The following is a 16,999-nucleotide window of genomic DNA, read 5'->3' as shown; positions in this document are numbered from 1 at the left end:
TATACTTACATAATTAATTAATTAATTAAATTTTTAATTAATCTTTTTTTAGGACCAGAAGAAAATCCACCACCATTATTACAACAATCTGAGAGTACAGCAAGAATTACGACAGAGGGTGATAACGTATCAGAAGAGGAAAGTACTAATAGCAGCGTTACAGAAGAAAAAACAACAAATAGAAAGGAACGAGATAAAGAAAAAGATCGAGAAAAGGAAAGGGATAGAGACAGAGAACGAGATAAAGAAATAACTGGAACAAAAAGAAAGGCTGAAGTGTTATCAAAAGAAAGTGGGAAAATTGGAGTGACAATCACTACTAGCAGTCCACCGCATACAGCTGCCAAAATTCCAAGACTGACACCACCTATTGTGGTAATAAACAATTCATGTTGCTTTATTTTATTTTTTTCTATCGCTGTTTAGTTTTGTTTTTATTGTCTGAAATTACTTCACATTCAGAATTATAAATAAATAATGATGGTTTTTAAGAAACATAATGTAAACATTAAGAAAGAAAGAACATTTTCTCAGATTAATAGTTGATACATAAACATTTTGTTAATTTCTTAATGTATTTCAAAGAATTCACCAAAATTACCTAATATCATAGATTTGAATTATAGTACAACCCTTGTGGTTGTAGTTTCAGTTGCCCACAATTTGAAAATACTATATAAAATGGCTTTTGAAATAAATCATTTATAGTTTTAAGATTTCCAAAGTTTAATATCAATTTCTAATTACACTGGGGAATGAAAAGAGTATTTTTTTGTCTCTGGCAGAAAAAATGTGATTCTGATAGTATTTTTCCTCCTGAATTCAAACATGATATCGGTTCTTCCCCATCATGCAAGGTTTCTGAGAGACAGGCATTTATAATTTCAAACATTTGAATCGCCTAGGAAATAAGAATGACAATTTTCTGCTATATTTCACTTGTGGAGCATCCTTCTTGATGGTCCAACAATAATTGGCCAGCATATTAGGATTCCATTTGCCTTGATACCTCTTTTCTGTAGCTGAAATCTCCTGATGAAAGTGTTCCCCATGCTCATTGTTCACTGTGCCAAGATTTCCAGGAACAAAATCTAGGTGCAAGTGCAGAAAGTATACTTTAAGGACATATTACAACCCAAATTTTTATAAGATGTCATAAGGTCGTTGACAATATCACAGCAATTTTCTGCTTTCAATTTCCCAAAAAACTGAGTAACATTTTTGAATGGTTGCCAAGCTGCTTTCTCCAGTGGATTCAATAGTTCTTCAAAGTTTTCATCATGCATTAGCTATTGTATTTGTGGACCCACAAATATTCCTTCTTAAATCTTTGCATCACTAATTTTAGGAAACTTTTGTTTTAAGTACATGAAACCAGGAGGAGTATTGTCCATGGCCTTCATGAAATTCCTCATTAATCCTAGTTTGATATGTAACAGACGTAGATTCACATTTTTCTGTTCAGGAATGAGTGATTCACATTTAGGCTATTCTTTTCTAATGAAATTGTTTTTTTCTGTCCCTACTATCCCATTCACATAAAAACAACAGTACTTTGTGTTACCAAGCTGTTGACCAAGAATAAGTGCAATTAACTTCAAATCACCACAAATATTCCATTCATACACTGTATATTGAAGCTTTTCTAATATAAAGTTTTCATTCATACTAGCAGAGTGAGCCACAGATACTGTGGGAATTTATTGCCATTATGTAGAAGCACAGCTTTTAAACTACCTTTAGAGGAATCAGTGAACAAACGCCATTCTGTTGGGTTATGTTCATTACAAAGTGTCTCCATAAGAGAAGAAATAAACTAAGCCATTTTCTTCAGAAAAATAATCTGTAAATTCAGAATGAAGATTACGATAAGTTCATATCTTTGTATTATTTTGAAGAAGATTCCAACCTTTTAGCCAGGAAGCAAGCATTTCAGAATTTTTTCTGGATGACTAAATATCGTATGAGATCGTTAAGATTTCTTGAGTCAGTAAATGAGGTTCAGATGAACCTCATCTCAAAAGTTGTATCACCAGAATCTGTTTCTTTTTCTTCCTTACTTCCATCAGACTGAGCTCTTTTCATCTAATGTTATATGTTCTGGAGGCTTTTGTATGGGCAAATTCTTGGGGAATTCTTTGGTATGGGTATTCTTCACAGTGTGGAACTGGTCTCATTGCAGATTGCAAGTTAGGGTACACCACTGTATGTTTTGATTTTGACATAATCCCTTTAATGTTTGTTAAGAAGAAATAACAGTCAGAAGAGTTGTCTTTGGGTTCCCTCCAAATCATAGAGATAGCAAATGGCATGTGGCATGTGCCATTTTTCCTTACCGTGAGAAGCCTAGAAGACAATAAATAACAGATATATGGGGCCCAGGCCCTTGTTTGGTCCCCGACTTTACACCCAAAATAAAGTTCATAACACTTTTTTACTAATGGAGTAAGGTTTCGCCTTTGGAACTTAAGCGTCACTTCACCACATACAAACAAAACTTGTTAGGATGATTTAAACAAACTCTAGGGATTTTTTAACTAACGACTAATTAAAAGAAATAATTTATAAATATGTAATACACAATAATTCAGACACACAAAGCACTAACAATGACATGTTTACTGGTTCACTACACTACCTTACAACTAGCATTGTTCTGATGAATGTGTGCTACACTAGATCATGTTTGTACATGTCTATACACGTCTGAACCTGCACAACAAGTTAGCTCATTTGGTTCCATAATATTTGCAATACTCTACTCTAGGAGCTTTTACTTGACAATGGACAAATGAATGAAACAATTTAAAAATATTTAAAAAAATTTTATAAGTCATGTTAAAAATGGAACTGTTATGAATGGAACGTTATGAGTATAACCTTGATGATGTTATACTCAACCTCACTAACATTGTCTTTAACATGCTTTTGTTATATGCTAAAATTCATAATGAATTTTTGGAAATAACTTATTTTATATTAAATAACTTATTAAAGTGTAAATAACTTTACACTGTCAGTCAGTATGTATGTAGTAGGATTGTCAATTTTTGCCATTTTGTAAGACCGTTTGTTGTATGGAGTGGCTATTTGTTATATTTTCAAAGTTCTTTTCTTTTAAAAATACAAAAATAAATTATATTCTACAGATTAAAAAGTAGGAGAATGTGTCAGTGGAACATTTATTTAAAATAAAATATTTAAAAATAAAATAATAATAAAAGTAACTAAAAAATCTGCTTCAAAAATAAAAAATAATACTTTTTCAGTTTATATTTTTTTTAGAAGTTTGTGCCAAGTTAAAAACAAACAACAGCAACTTGCTAACCCTTAATTTGGCATTCTTTAAAAAAGTTTAATTTAAGGAAGAATTCAAATACTAATGTCATGATTTAAGGCTTTCAGAAATGTTAGGATTTCTTTTTCCACTAAGTTTTCAAACTAATTTTCTTTAATTTTTTTATGAAATTACTTTGAATATATTATGAAGCTGTACAGCATTATATTACAATAATACTAAGAAAAAAATGACAAGAAAATGAAAAATATATTTTAAAGCCCAGGTAGACAGTATATTTCTATCTTTAATTAGAAAAATTATTTCCTTGAAGTTAAATGGAAAAACTTATGGAAAAACAAGACAACCAAGAACTTTACTTACAACATAAAAAAAATCATCAAAATCTATTTATTTAATAAAGAGTAACATATCTTTCAGTTAAATACGAATTAAATTTGACAATTTGAGGCCTTTTATTAAGGCTATTAATAAAGTTGTTTGGTTATCTATTTGATTTTTTTTTTAGATGTTCTACACTATACTAATAATATCAGTTTTTTTTTAATTTCTAAACTTAATAGTTGAAACAGAATTTTCAAACAGACTACAAATACAACAAAAAGTTTATAGTCTTCATCTCTTTTATCACTGGTCAAATAAGTTGTTCAATTCAGAATTATCAGGAATTTCATATTAAAACAAAAACAAAAATATATTTAGTTATAAAAAGAACACTGTTATTTTAACGTGCACTGCAAAATAAAGTAATATGTTTGCATACAGATTTTAATCTGGTTAAAAAACTTAACAAATGTGTTATTAGAAAGTTTGGTAAAATTTAGCAAGAGAAGCCTGGAAATAATATTTTACGTCATGTACAGTTTCAAACTTATTTTAACAACTTTTACCATAATTTATATTTTTTTTAAATGTTGGATGTTTTACATAAATTATTACAAAAGATAAATGTGTTTATTATCACTGTATTCATATTTTATTTTTATATATTGTAGGGTTTAATTTATCAGTTCAGCTTTTATCTTGGGAAAAAATTAAGTTTGTAAAAAAAGTTGTGTATTTTGTCACTAATTTTAAGTATCTTAATAAATAATAAGGAAATAAATAAATAATGTGTATAAGTTTATGAAACAAAAAGGCTAGTACGACCGGTCGGTACCTGCTATGCAAACTGAAAAGATTCAATTTAGTTTTCATGCTATATGATTTAACTTAAAATAGAAAATTAAGAACAAAAATTAACTTAAATTAATTAATTTATTTTTGATTTAATAAAAATTTTTGATTTAATTTTTAAAATTAATTTTTTTTCTAAATTATTTTTTTGAGGGTAAAATTTAATTTTATTCTCTACCTTTTATTAAGATACATAGCATTTCCATAGTCATAAAAAGAAGATAAACACACCTTATTCACATAAAAAATGTGAAGAAAGAACAGCAGTTGCTTGTGGGGTGTCGCGATCCCAACTCCAAGAGTAAGAAAAGAGAAAAGCAGTTGCTAGAAAAATTAGCTGAAAAAAATGACAGACTTCTTTCTCTACTCCAATAAAATACAAACTCTGTGAAATATCATCTAATGAAACTAGATGACTGGCAAGTGTGTGGTTAGATGGACTACAAACAAAATTCATGAACATTGTAGACAGTGAAAAAGATAATGTAGCATTTTAAAGTGTCGTTGTTACTCAGGAAAAAAGAAAAAAAAAAAAATTGGGGTTTAGGTTGAAAAACTGAAAGTAATAGGAAGTTTCTCACCGAGCGACATGACATATGATTTAAGATTATTCAGTATCCGATTGCCGTTAAAAAAAATTTAGAACTGAAAATAGTTCAATAGTGTACCTCGACGACTCATATGTATTATCTTCTCACACTAAATAAATTGTGGTGTAGTGATTCAGGTGACATGCTGAAAGCTCCTATTTCAAAAGGCAGCAAGCAGACTTGTGCACACCAGAATGGGTTTTATACCAAATGCCTTACCAACTTCTCAAGCAAGTTTTAAAAAGTGATGATTACAGAGGTCAAATGAAAGAGAAAAATTACTTAAAATGGACAGAAGATATGATAATTACAAACCTTCCAAATAATTCTGTCATAATTTCTGACAATGCATTTTATCACAAAGAAGAAGATTTATCACAAAGACAATGCATTTTATTCAAAAAAAGAAGATATATGATGAAGTGGTTCCAAAAGCATTCTTTGTTCCTCATTCTTCCTTGATGTTGAAATCACAATTGTATTAATTTGTAAAAGCAAAGAGGGAAAAGTATTTTGTCTTTGAGTTTGATGAACTTTTACAGAAAAAAGGGCATGATGTTCTCAGTGTACCACCTGGATTTCAATTCTAGCGAGATGGTTTGGTAGGAAGTTAAAGATACATAACAAGTCATGACATAACTTTTAAAATAAAGTGGCTAACATGAATGAAAAAAATTGAATGTGGTGTATTTTGATAAATTTAAGGAAAGCTGATTATAAGCGACAAGAACACATTGTTGATAATATAATGAAATCATTTATTATTTCTTTACAAGAAAATAGTGAAAGTTACTTTAATGACTATAGTGAAAATTCTTATGACAGCAACATCGTAAATTTTAATATTTCTTGTGAAGTGGATGGCATTCACCCTCTTCAATTAGAATAGTTTCACTTTGTTGTAACATTTAAAAATAATTAGTTTCTGCTGTAATTTCTGATTCCACTATTAAGTGTATTTAATTGTTCATTGTATTTAAACTTTTCTGAATACCTGTTTGAAAATGATGTGGAACACTAGCACTCAATGAAATTGATACATTTTGATTTGCATGATATACCATTTTTGGTATATACAATATATAAACAATGAACAGCATGGATGAAGTCCTACACAAGAACTACCGCATGAAAATTAACAAGAACAAAACAAAAGTAATGAAATGTAGTTGAAATAATGTAAGTGAACCACTGAATATAAAAATAGGAAGAGAGAAGATTACGGAGGTAGAAGAATTTTGTTATTTTGGAAGTAGAATTACTGAAGATGGATGAAGCAAGAGCGATATAAAATGCCAAGTAGCACAGGCAAAACGAGCCTTCAGTAAGAAATATAATTTGTTTACATCAAAAATTAATTTAAATGTCAGGAAAAGATTATTGAAAGTATATGTTTGGAGCGTTGCTTTATATGGAAGTGAAACTTGGACGATTGGAGTACCTGAGAAGAAAAGATTAGAAGCTTTTGAAATGTGGTGCTATTGGAGAATGTTAAAAATCAGATGGGTGGATAAAGTGACAAATGAAGAGGTGTTGCGGCAAATTGATGAAGAAGCATTTGGAAAAATATAGTTAAAAGAAGGGACAGACTTATCGGCCACATATTAGGCATCCTAGAATAGTTGCTTTAATATTGGATGGACAGGTAGAAGGGAAAAATTGTGCAGGCAGGCAACATTTGCAAGATGTAAAACAAATTGTTAGGGATATACTGAAATAAAATGACTGGCACTAGATAGGGAATCTTGGAGACCTGCATCAAACCAGTCAAATGACTAAAGACAAAAAAAAAATACGATTTTAGTTGCAGGCCTACTATTGTACGATTCTCTACTTCACATAAGCACTTCTGTAATGCTTGTCATGTTTACCATTTAAAAAAATGCAAAATAGCGTAAATTTTCACAGAAACTGAAAATTTTTTCCGTGAGCCAATTAAATTTCATATAACTTTTATATATATATATATATATATAAAAAATTAAATTAAATTTAAAAGTTTAATAATGTTCAAAATATTAGCTGTACATTGATAGCAATAAAACTTCTAAAAATTGTGTAACACCACAATAATTCTTATGAAGGCCCATTCACTATTAGTTAATGAAGCAAATGTTTTGTTAAAAGGATAGTAGAACAATTCGAATTGTGGCTGTCACTGCCATGGCACCAAGCATCATTAGTTAATGAAGCAAATGTTTTGTTAAAAGGATAGTAGAACAATTCGAATTGTGGCTGTCACTGCCATGGCACCAAGCATCAAGAGTGATTGCACCACCATGTAGTTTTAATTAATTCGCCACCTTAAAACATATTTTACAAAATTTAGTTTGTTTTTAATTTTGGTATGAGAGTTATTATTTTCTTACTCTATGAAGTCTGATTTTTGGTTAAAGTTTTATTAATCAGAGTTGTCACCATATGATTACTTTTTAATATTGGATTATATTATACTGCCTCACCACACAGTGTAAGCCCAACTACAGCTCAGCAATTCTTTGGTAAGCTCAACAATTGTAACCGTCTGTATATATTTCTTTTTTTTATTTTAATTTGAAAATTTCTGCTTTTATGGAACTTTTTTACAAATAAAAATGTTTGAAAATGTATATGTTGCCACCTTCTTCCACAGAATGTGGAAACAATTTCATTTTACAGAAACGCTGGGATAATATTTATTGGTGGTGGTATTTGAAGTTTATTATATACACTTTTGTCAAGTTAATTGTATTTAAAAAATTGAAGCTGTGTAAAAGAACATATTTTAAATAATTTCTCGGATTATTTTGTAATTTAATTATTTCAAGATTTTGTATATATTTACTTTTAACAGACTCAACATACAGGTGCTACTGCAAATAAAATAACTGGAAGACGGCCATCAGCAGCTCAGAGTCCACGTAGTGTGGGAACAGATGATAATTCATCGCATATAGCACCTCCAGTTGGATCACCACCACTTCCGCCTGCATCACCTCGCAATGCCAGTGTTAAATCACCACCACCACAATCAGTTTCATCACCTAAAGTGATGAAATCACCTCATAATTCACCACCACTTAGTCCACAGTATTCTGAAAATAAAGCATCACCAGTGTTATCTCCTGTTATCAATACTCAATCAACACAGGTAAATATACCCTCTATGAAAATACAATTTAGAATATATTTTTTATGTTTTATAAATTTATACAACATTCAACATCCATGGTTAAATATGAAAAATTATTGAGTACAGTTTAGAAATAAAAAAGATTTAAAAAAAAATTATTGCTGCCCTTACTTTTTAACCTAGTCTAGACTTTAATACAAATCACCCTTCAACTTGATTGTCCCATACCTAGAAAATGTCACTAACTGTAAAACCTTAGAAAATAAAGAATGTGAATAATCAAATCATCCATGAATTGGTTCCTCTAATGAATTAATGAATTGGCTAATGGATCGGCTAATGGATCGGTTAATGAATTGGTTCCTCTACATATTTGAAGTTCTGGGTTAATTTTTGTTTTGGATGGTTAACTGTATAGTTTTGTATTAAATTTATTGACTAAGAACTTTAGTGGTCAGTGTTAGATTTAATAAACAGAAAGCTGATCAACTCAAATGTGTAAACTAAAAAATCTACATTAAGCAATATGAAAGAATATATTAAAATGATGGGCTTTTTATTAAAGGAGTAGATGAAACAAGATTATTTATACATGTTTTAGAAAATTTATTGGGAAGGTTGCTTTTTCTCAGTAAATATAAGTTAACCAAAATACCAGAACATTTAAAAAAAATTTTTTTTTTTAATATATTTACTGTATATGTTACTCATTTATTTTTAAGTCTATAATAAGTATTAAGAAAATCATAAGAAATTGAATTTGAAAAAGTAGATAATTGAATGTTTATTTAGATGAGTACATTTACCATTACAGCATATTAGTAGAATTGTATAACTATTTTTAGATGAAAAATAAAAGAAAATAAATTTAGGAATATACGAGGGTTATTTTTTTTTCAAGGTCCGATCGGTCACGAAATTAAAACCGTAGTGAAAATAAAAAATTTTTTATTTGTAACAAGTAGTTACATAGTTATGCTATTTCTCTACATAGTCGCCACTCCAATTTAGACATTTGTCGTAGCATGGTACCAACTTTCCAGTACCCTCATCATAGAAACGGAGTTGCCTGTGTTTTCAGCCATGTTTCTATATTGGTCTGCAGCTCGATTTCTGTGCCAAAATGTTGTCCTCCTAGCCAGCGTTTCATGTGAGCAAAGAGGTGAAAATCAGATGGAGCCAAGTCTGGGCTGTATGGTGGGTGATCAAACACTTTCCAACAAAAACGCTGCAGGAGCTTCTTTGTTACAGCTGCAGTGTGTGGCCAAGCATTGTCATGGAGAAAGACAATGCCTGATGATAACATTCCTCTCTGCTTATTCTGAATTGCCCTTTGTAGATGTTGAAGAGTCACGCAGTATGAGGCTGCAGTGATGGTCGTGCCACATTCCATGAATTCCACCAAGAGAACTCCATTCCGGTCCCAGAACACAGTAGCCATACACTTTCTGTTGGAGAAGGTTCGCTTGAACTTCTTTGGTTTACTGGGAGAATGAGAATGCATCCACTGTTTGGATTGTTCTTTTATTTCTTCAGTTTCAAAATGGACCCATGTCTCGTCCCCTGCGACAATTTTGTTCAAAAAATCTTCTCCTTCATTGTGGTAGCGCTGGAGAAACATTAGGGAGGCATCCATTCTCATTGTTTTGTGATGGTCGGACAGCATCTTTGGAACCTATCTCGAACACAGTTTGCGGTACTGAAGTCTCTCACTCACAATGGTGTGGAGAGCTGATCTTGAAATTTCAGGAAACGAATCACTCAATACAGAAATTGTGAACCGACGATTTTCTCGAATTAACTCATCCACTCGCTTCCTTCCCTGACCGCCTGCATCATGAACATCTGTACGTCCTGCTTTAAAGTTCCTGTACCAGAGTCGCACTCATTTAAATTTCACCGTACACATTACTTAGTCATCGATGAATTTCAGCTGCATTACACCACTCAACCTGAAGAAATCGAATTACCGCACGCACTTCACACTTGGCAGGAGATGCTATTGTTGTAGACATGTTTACGTGCTAGCTGCGTGTTCAGAACTAAACGAAGTGATGCAGCATGATTGAAGGCCATACTAGAGACGCTGCACAACACATATGCACAAAGGTTCAACTGATTTTTGCACGGGTTTTTATTTTGCGACTGATCGGACCTTGAAAAAAAAATAACCCTCATATAATAATTTTATATTATTGATCACATAATTGTTTCCAGTATAAAGCCGCATAAAAAAGAAATTATTTCATTTTCACGTTATTTTATTTATGCATTATTATTAAATCACAAAACAAAAAATTTATTTATGTCCGTAGAGTTTTCAGATTGTCAAAATTGTATTTCGTTTGTTTTTCAAAAGAAAAGTAAATTTATATTATCTGTAAATATCTTATCAATAAGCACTGCAAAAAGGAAAAAATCTACTAAATAATAAATAATCAAACTTAGATCATTGATAAATAAAAAACATTTGAAAAAGTATTGAAAGTATATTTAAAATATTTTTACTAATTATAAGAACCAATCTATCATAAAGACAACACGTTAGTAAAAAAATACTGTCTCAGGTATATAGGAATACAACAAGAGACAGCCCTATCCGAGTCAGTTGCTTAAGAGGAGTTTGACCTAATTTTGAACAATATTAGCACTGTAATATAGTATTTAATGCAACAAGAGTAAATGATAGTATCAAAGGAATGACAATTAATTTTTTGTATTTGTATGTGGGAGGAAATATTGATGAAAAATTTTTATAATTTCTTGATCCTTTCTTGATGATAATATTGCCGCATAAGCTTGAAGCTTGTGTGTAGGATATGGAAATGTAATTTTGTAGCGTTTGATGAAAAATTCCATGCATGACTGGGATTCAAACCCAGGACCTCTGGAAGAAAGACTGAAACACTGCCACTCCACCACAGTGATTGGCAAGTAATGATCAGCAAATTAATAATGATTTGTACATTGCTCTACAAATACAATATGACTTCCCAATTACTAATTTTAAAATGAATTTATTATTATCAGGCTACCTAGACAGTTTTAATTTCATGCGTGTTAATTGAAAATCAGTTAGAGCAAATTATGTCATTAATTTTTATGGAAAAAATTGTATTTAGAATAGGCCATTAATATGGGATATTATACTACTCTTTTGCTGTGTGTTATTAACGTCAACCCTTATATATAAAAAAGATAGAAATTTTCATTATTTAATAAATCAGGATCCACTACTGTGCAGTAGATTTCAACTGGTGGCTCAAGGTACCAAAATAACATTAATCCTGAATTTACCACTTGGGTCCATTTCTTTGCGTATATTTTTAACTTTTCTATATTATCACAAACTTATAATTACTTGCTGAAAACCTGTTAAATATTGTTAACATCTAATTTGAGAAATATTTCTGGCAAACAGCTGACAAGATTTGAAATAAACTTAATTTTAGCGTAGATGCCCAATGAAGTATACGCTTTAACATTAATATGAGCTATCATTGTGGTTTTCGAATAGTGTAAGATGTACTTTATAAATATCTTATGAATATTGAAATTTAAAAATATTTCCTTTACTTCATAAAAATCTTTTATATACTATTGTATATAAAACTTTTTTTTATAAAACTATATATATAAAACTGTTATATATATATAAAACTATGTATATAAAACTATTTTTTTTCACTGCTTTCTATTGAAAGCACTGAAGTATCTTGAGCACAAAATTAATTTTTTGATGAAAAAACATTGATTGGTGGGCCATTAAATAATCTGTTACAGTCTGTAGTCTACGTCCCTTGCTTATTTAAAAACAGGTTAGGTAAGTATTGTAACTAATAAACTGATTTCTAATCAGATGTTTTCAGGTTTCATTACCAGCCAGAGTCTCACATTTTTTATATCTGCCTCACCTATCAAACTTTTAAAAGGTTTATAGTATTTATGAGGTCATGATACTGAAATATATTGTAATTATTATATATAATTATCATATGTATCTCAAACTGAAATTTATGAATTAAATTCTGCATGGATGTAGACAACACTGCCCTACTTAGAGAAACACAATAAACAATAAGAAAATAATAAGCAGTAGACAAGCGAAAAGTCGGCTTTGTCAGCTAAATAGGGATGTTTAGAAGTTTACAAAGGAATGTTTACTCATGTTTTTTTTTTTAATTTACATACATGAAAATATTTCATCTTCAGTGATATTTCAATCTATCATTCTTTTGTTTACTGAATGAAAATGCAAATTAAAGTATTATTTTCTTGTGAGTTCATGTGAATAATTTTTTAAATTATAGTATTTTTATTTTTTAATTAGGTCAGTGGTGGAGCAGCAGCATCATCATCTCCTGTACCAGTGAGAGCTGAGGAACCACCAATTGCAAGCGGTATAGCAGCAAAACCAGATCAACAACCAGTTCTAGTCAATGGTCATCATAATAGTAACAACAATAATAATATTAACAACAATAACAATATTGTTAATAATGATAAAATTAACAATGAGGATAATGATAGCGGTGTTGATGGTGTAACAGAAAATTCATTAGGGGATGAAGATGTGTCGCCTAAATCACCTCCATTATTAGTAAGTCATGTTTTAACAAATCCTGGCCCAGATTATTGGCGCAATCGTAATCCAGTAGCTAATGAAATTGTTATTACAGATGTTACAGTAAACTTAAGTACTGTAACTATACGTGAATGTAAAACTGAAAAAGGTTTCTTTAGGGAACGTGATGATAATGCCAATCGTAATGATATAAAATGAATAAAATTATTATTTTATATACGAGCATGTATATTCACTTATAAAAACCCATTGTCTGCAGGTTCATTGAGAAAAGATATATATTTTTTAATATTATAATTCACTGTGTAAAACAAATAAAGAAAATTTGACAAATAAAAAAGGTTGTATCCCCTTTAAGTTATAATGTATATCCTACTGATGTAGGTTAGGCTGTATGTCACTGGCTTTCTGATCCATGAGGAGGTTCAGAATCAACCTGAGATTGTTAGTATTTTACATTAACAAAGATATCGGAGGGCACTTGTCAGATTGGCCAAGTTCAATATCTATTGTACAGTCTCTTAAATTCTTTACAAATACATTTAATAATCGATACGTATACCCCATACAGTCTTAATTATGATTAACATCAATCCACAAATTCATCTTTAGTGATGGAGTAGGCATGGTTTTAATTACACTAATCTCAAGTATAACAATTAGTTATGGAATGAAATTCCCTAATTGCTTTACCTGTGTAAAAATTAGAATCATAGTTTACCAATAAGTATAAAAATAACTTAGTGCCACTGATTATTAAATATTTTTATATATATATTGTTATCAATTTCTAAAAACCTTGTTCTTTCAATTATGATTAGTTATTGTTAGCCTTGAAAATTGTAAGCATTAGAGTCCTGCATAATGTATAATTCGGCAACACAGTTGTTTACCAATTAGCATTTTTATTTGATTCTTTTCAAATAACTATATTGTTTTATTTTTTATCATGTAAATTATGGTTACTTTAAATATATTTTCAGGGTGATTATATTTTGTATATAGCTTCTTTTGATGATGTAAATATATTTATACAATTTATGTATATCAAATAATTTAAAGTAAATTGATTCTTTTATATGAAAAAAAATTTTACTAGCAATTTATACTTTGTATTGTATGATAAAAATTATTTTTTTAATTTATAACTTAATTTTTGTATCACACATTTATTACCAGTTAATAATGAGAGAGAAATATTTGTTTTAAAGGTTCATTTTATGCATAATTTTTTTATAGTTCTAAATATAAATATATAATTAATATTTATATTCTGTGATTTTTAAAAATGTATACTCTAACAAAATGAATGTTGTAGTAATGGTCCTTTACATTTTTGTGTTCAAATGTACATTACAAAAATCACTCTTATAGTCGCTGAAATCTGGAGAGACTTTCATTCATAATTAGTAAAGAATGGGTTTTATGTATACTTTGTTGTTTAAACTTATATTTTTGTGTCATTTGTTGATGAGTTCTATTAAATTATTATTAACATTTATATATTTCTTATTATTGATTTAATATTATCGCATTAATTTTCTCCTGTGGTAAGAGTTTCCATTTTCCACAATTGTATCCTTTAAAAAAGTATATTTTTGTTATTTGACATGACAAAATTATCTACTACACAGCTTATTTCATTCTTAACAGTACAATCTGTATAATGGTGATTATATTGTTTTTTTTATTCATTCAGTCATAAGTTGAGTCTACTTTTACTATTCTGTATAATAAAAAGCTACAATATTACATCGTAAGCAATATTATAAAAAATATCGGAAATCCAGAGATGTAATGTAATTTCTCTTATTTTTTATATTTGAATCAAAGTATAAAACAAGACTGACCAGATACAAGAGACTGAGGGGAAGTTTATATATATTCTTCAAATGATACAAATGTCAAGGAAATAGTAATTCTAAGACCCCAAATCCAATGTGAGCAAAACCTGCAGCATCCAGTCAGAAGGTAAGAATGAGATTTATAAGGAAAAGATGGTTTAAGAGTGAAACACTATTAAGGGGCCAATCCATTACATAGGGACTGTGAAAAGAGTCCAAAAATCTTGCTGAAAGGAATATCTTGGATTCTCTACAAACACTGAGCATTCACCATGTTCACAGTCTTAAAGGAGATCAGGATACTCTTTCCAGGGATAAGAATTGCAAATTACTGATCGGTTTAAAGACTGTAAATTTTTAAATTGGTTTAAACACTTTCTGTTTAGATACTAAGAGAACTATGAGGCAGGGCTCAGGCTTCCTTTTGGGAAAACACTCTCATCTCCAGATTTTTTGTTGCATAGAAATATTCAATTAAATGCATAAAACATTCAGCCAAATTTCAATGGAATATGTGGTGCAGCCCATTAAGACCATACTGCAATACCATAACCTCTTTTTCTAGCAATAAACCTGATATAAGCAGAATTACCTCCATACTTAAATAACCAGTTAACCAATAATAATAATAAAACCAAATATACCATTTTATACATCTTTTTTTTCTTGTAAATTACTTAAAATATTCTTCTATACTGATTTTATTAATTAAAAAATTATTACAAATGTATTCTATATAATTTTTAATGAATTTAATTAGTGTACTTAATAACATTATTAGACTGTGTTAGAAGTTTCATTACTTGCAATTCCCAAAAAATTCTTTTTATCTTAAACACTACGATGAATTTCAGACATATGAACCATTTCCTTCATATTATACATTACAGAAAGAAATTACTAACTCATTTTATACTTAAAAAAATGTAAAGAAAGTAATGAAAAAATAGCATTAACTGTAATTAATGATAAGGAAAATAAAATTAGTAAAGATCTGTTACATACAGGAAATTAGAAGATTGAGAAAATGCTAAATTTTTATTTCTTTACCATATGTGTTGCAATAACTTAGAATTATTTTAATGTTAATTTATGCATCTAGCTGTAAATAAATATATTAAGTGTGATATGAGAACCTGCATATTAAAAATATGTACGAGAAGAATAATTGATAAAGTAAGAACCTATGCTGTTGTGCATACTAAGCGTCAATAAGGCCGACTCTAAGTTTAAAAGATTTAAACATGAAATAACTGTTATCATAATCCTGTCAACTAATGATATAATAATGTATATTACTTGTTACTCTGTTACTGGAATAATAATGTATATCAGTTTATTTACAATAATAAAAGTTTTGTAATCAGTTATTAACGCTATAATATGACAATATTGACAGAATAATGCCTATCTTGTCTAAGCCCATCTGCTTAAATGATAAAAAAATAAATACATGACTAGCTCAACTTTTATAATACTTGGAACCTTTTTGTGATAATCTACCAGCCAGTTTTATAAAATCATTAAAAAATATATCTGGTTTATTTGAACAGAGGAACAGCCAAATTACACTGTTGCAGTGATCCCTTAAATCCAATTCTGTTCACCTGATATATTAAAGCTGTTGAATATATTTTATTATTTAAGGTCCTTTGTTTTGTTTTTCATTATTTAATCACAGTAGAGGAGGACTACATAGGTAAAAATATTATGTTATTGTTTTGCTAGGTGTATGAAAATCCTTATTAAAACTGCAATTAATTTGTTGGAATATTGTTGTTATACATGTTTTATATATTAAAAAAGATAATATTTTTCTATAACATATGAATTTAGCTTAATTATAGAATAATTTCACTTTTTAAAAGATATTAGTTCACTCATAAAATATCCTCATTTTTCATTTATTATGTATTATTAAAGTAATCACATTATTAATTCTTTTTAATATACTTATTGTAAAATATAATATATATGTATTAATGCATTATTGTACATAATTTATTTTTACATTTAATAAAAAATCTTTTATTATTTATCATTTCAGTTATAATGTAATTAATTATTTTAATTTCTTAATTATTGTACAAGGTAGTTAGGTGTTAAGGAAACAACAATATAGAATAGTTACATTATTATTATTATAGTTATTTGTGTATGTATTATAAACCTTCCTTTTTTTATGTGAAACGTTTCAGGGGATAGACCCTCTATAATTTTAAATATTAGAATATGAAAATGTTAAAACTGACAGACAGTGAATGAATTTTGTAAATAATAAACACAAAAATATTTGGAACTAATTTTTAGTTTATATATGGACACTGAATTTGTGAATGTTATAATGTACACTTATGGACCTGATGATAGTAAAAATTAATCAAATTGTATTTA

The 16,999-nt window shown here is 29.1% G+C and overlaps 1 protein-coding gene across 2 annotated transcripts in view; it reads left to right on the top strand.

Moving 5' to 3' along the window:
* Pc (chromodomain protein polycomb) overlaps positions 1–14,262 on the top strand; it is a 29,896-nt gene extending 15,634 nt beyond the window's left edge. For both annotated transcript variants that reach the window (XM_075363848.1, XM_075363847.1), the window contains exons 6-8: positions 53–375; positions 7,898–8,194; positions 12,507–14,262. In XM_075363848.1, coding sequence (XP_075219963.1) covers positions 53–375; positions 7,898–8,194; positions 12,507–12,959 — 1,073 coding nt within the window. In that variant the 3' untranslated portion in view covers positions 12,960–14,262. The remainder of the gene's footprint in view (positions 1–52; positions 376–7,897; positions 8,195–12,506) is intronic.
* The last annotated feature ends 2,737 nt before the right edge of the window (positions 14,263–16,999 follow it).

Source organism: Lycorma delicatula, chromosome 4 (genome assembly GCF_047948215.1).
Source record: "Lycorma delicatula isolate Av1 chromosome 4, ASM4794821v1, whole genome shotgun sequence".
NCBI lineage: Eukaryota > Metazoa > Arthropoda > Insecta > Hemiptera > Fulgoridae > Lycorma > Lycorma delicatula.
The sequence above is the reverse complement of the archived record's forward strand: the minus strand, read 5'-3'. Positions and strand labels throughout refer to the sequence as shown.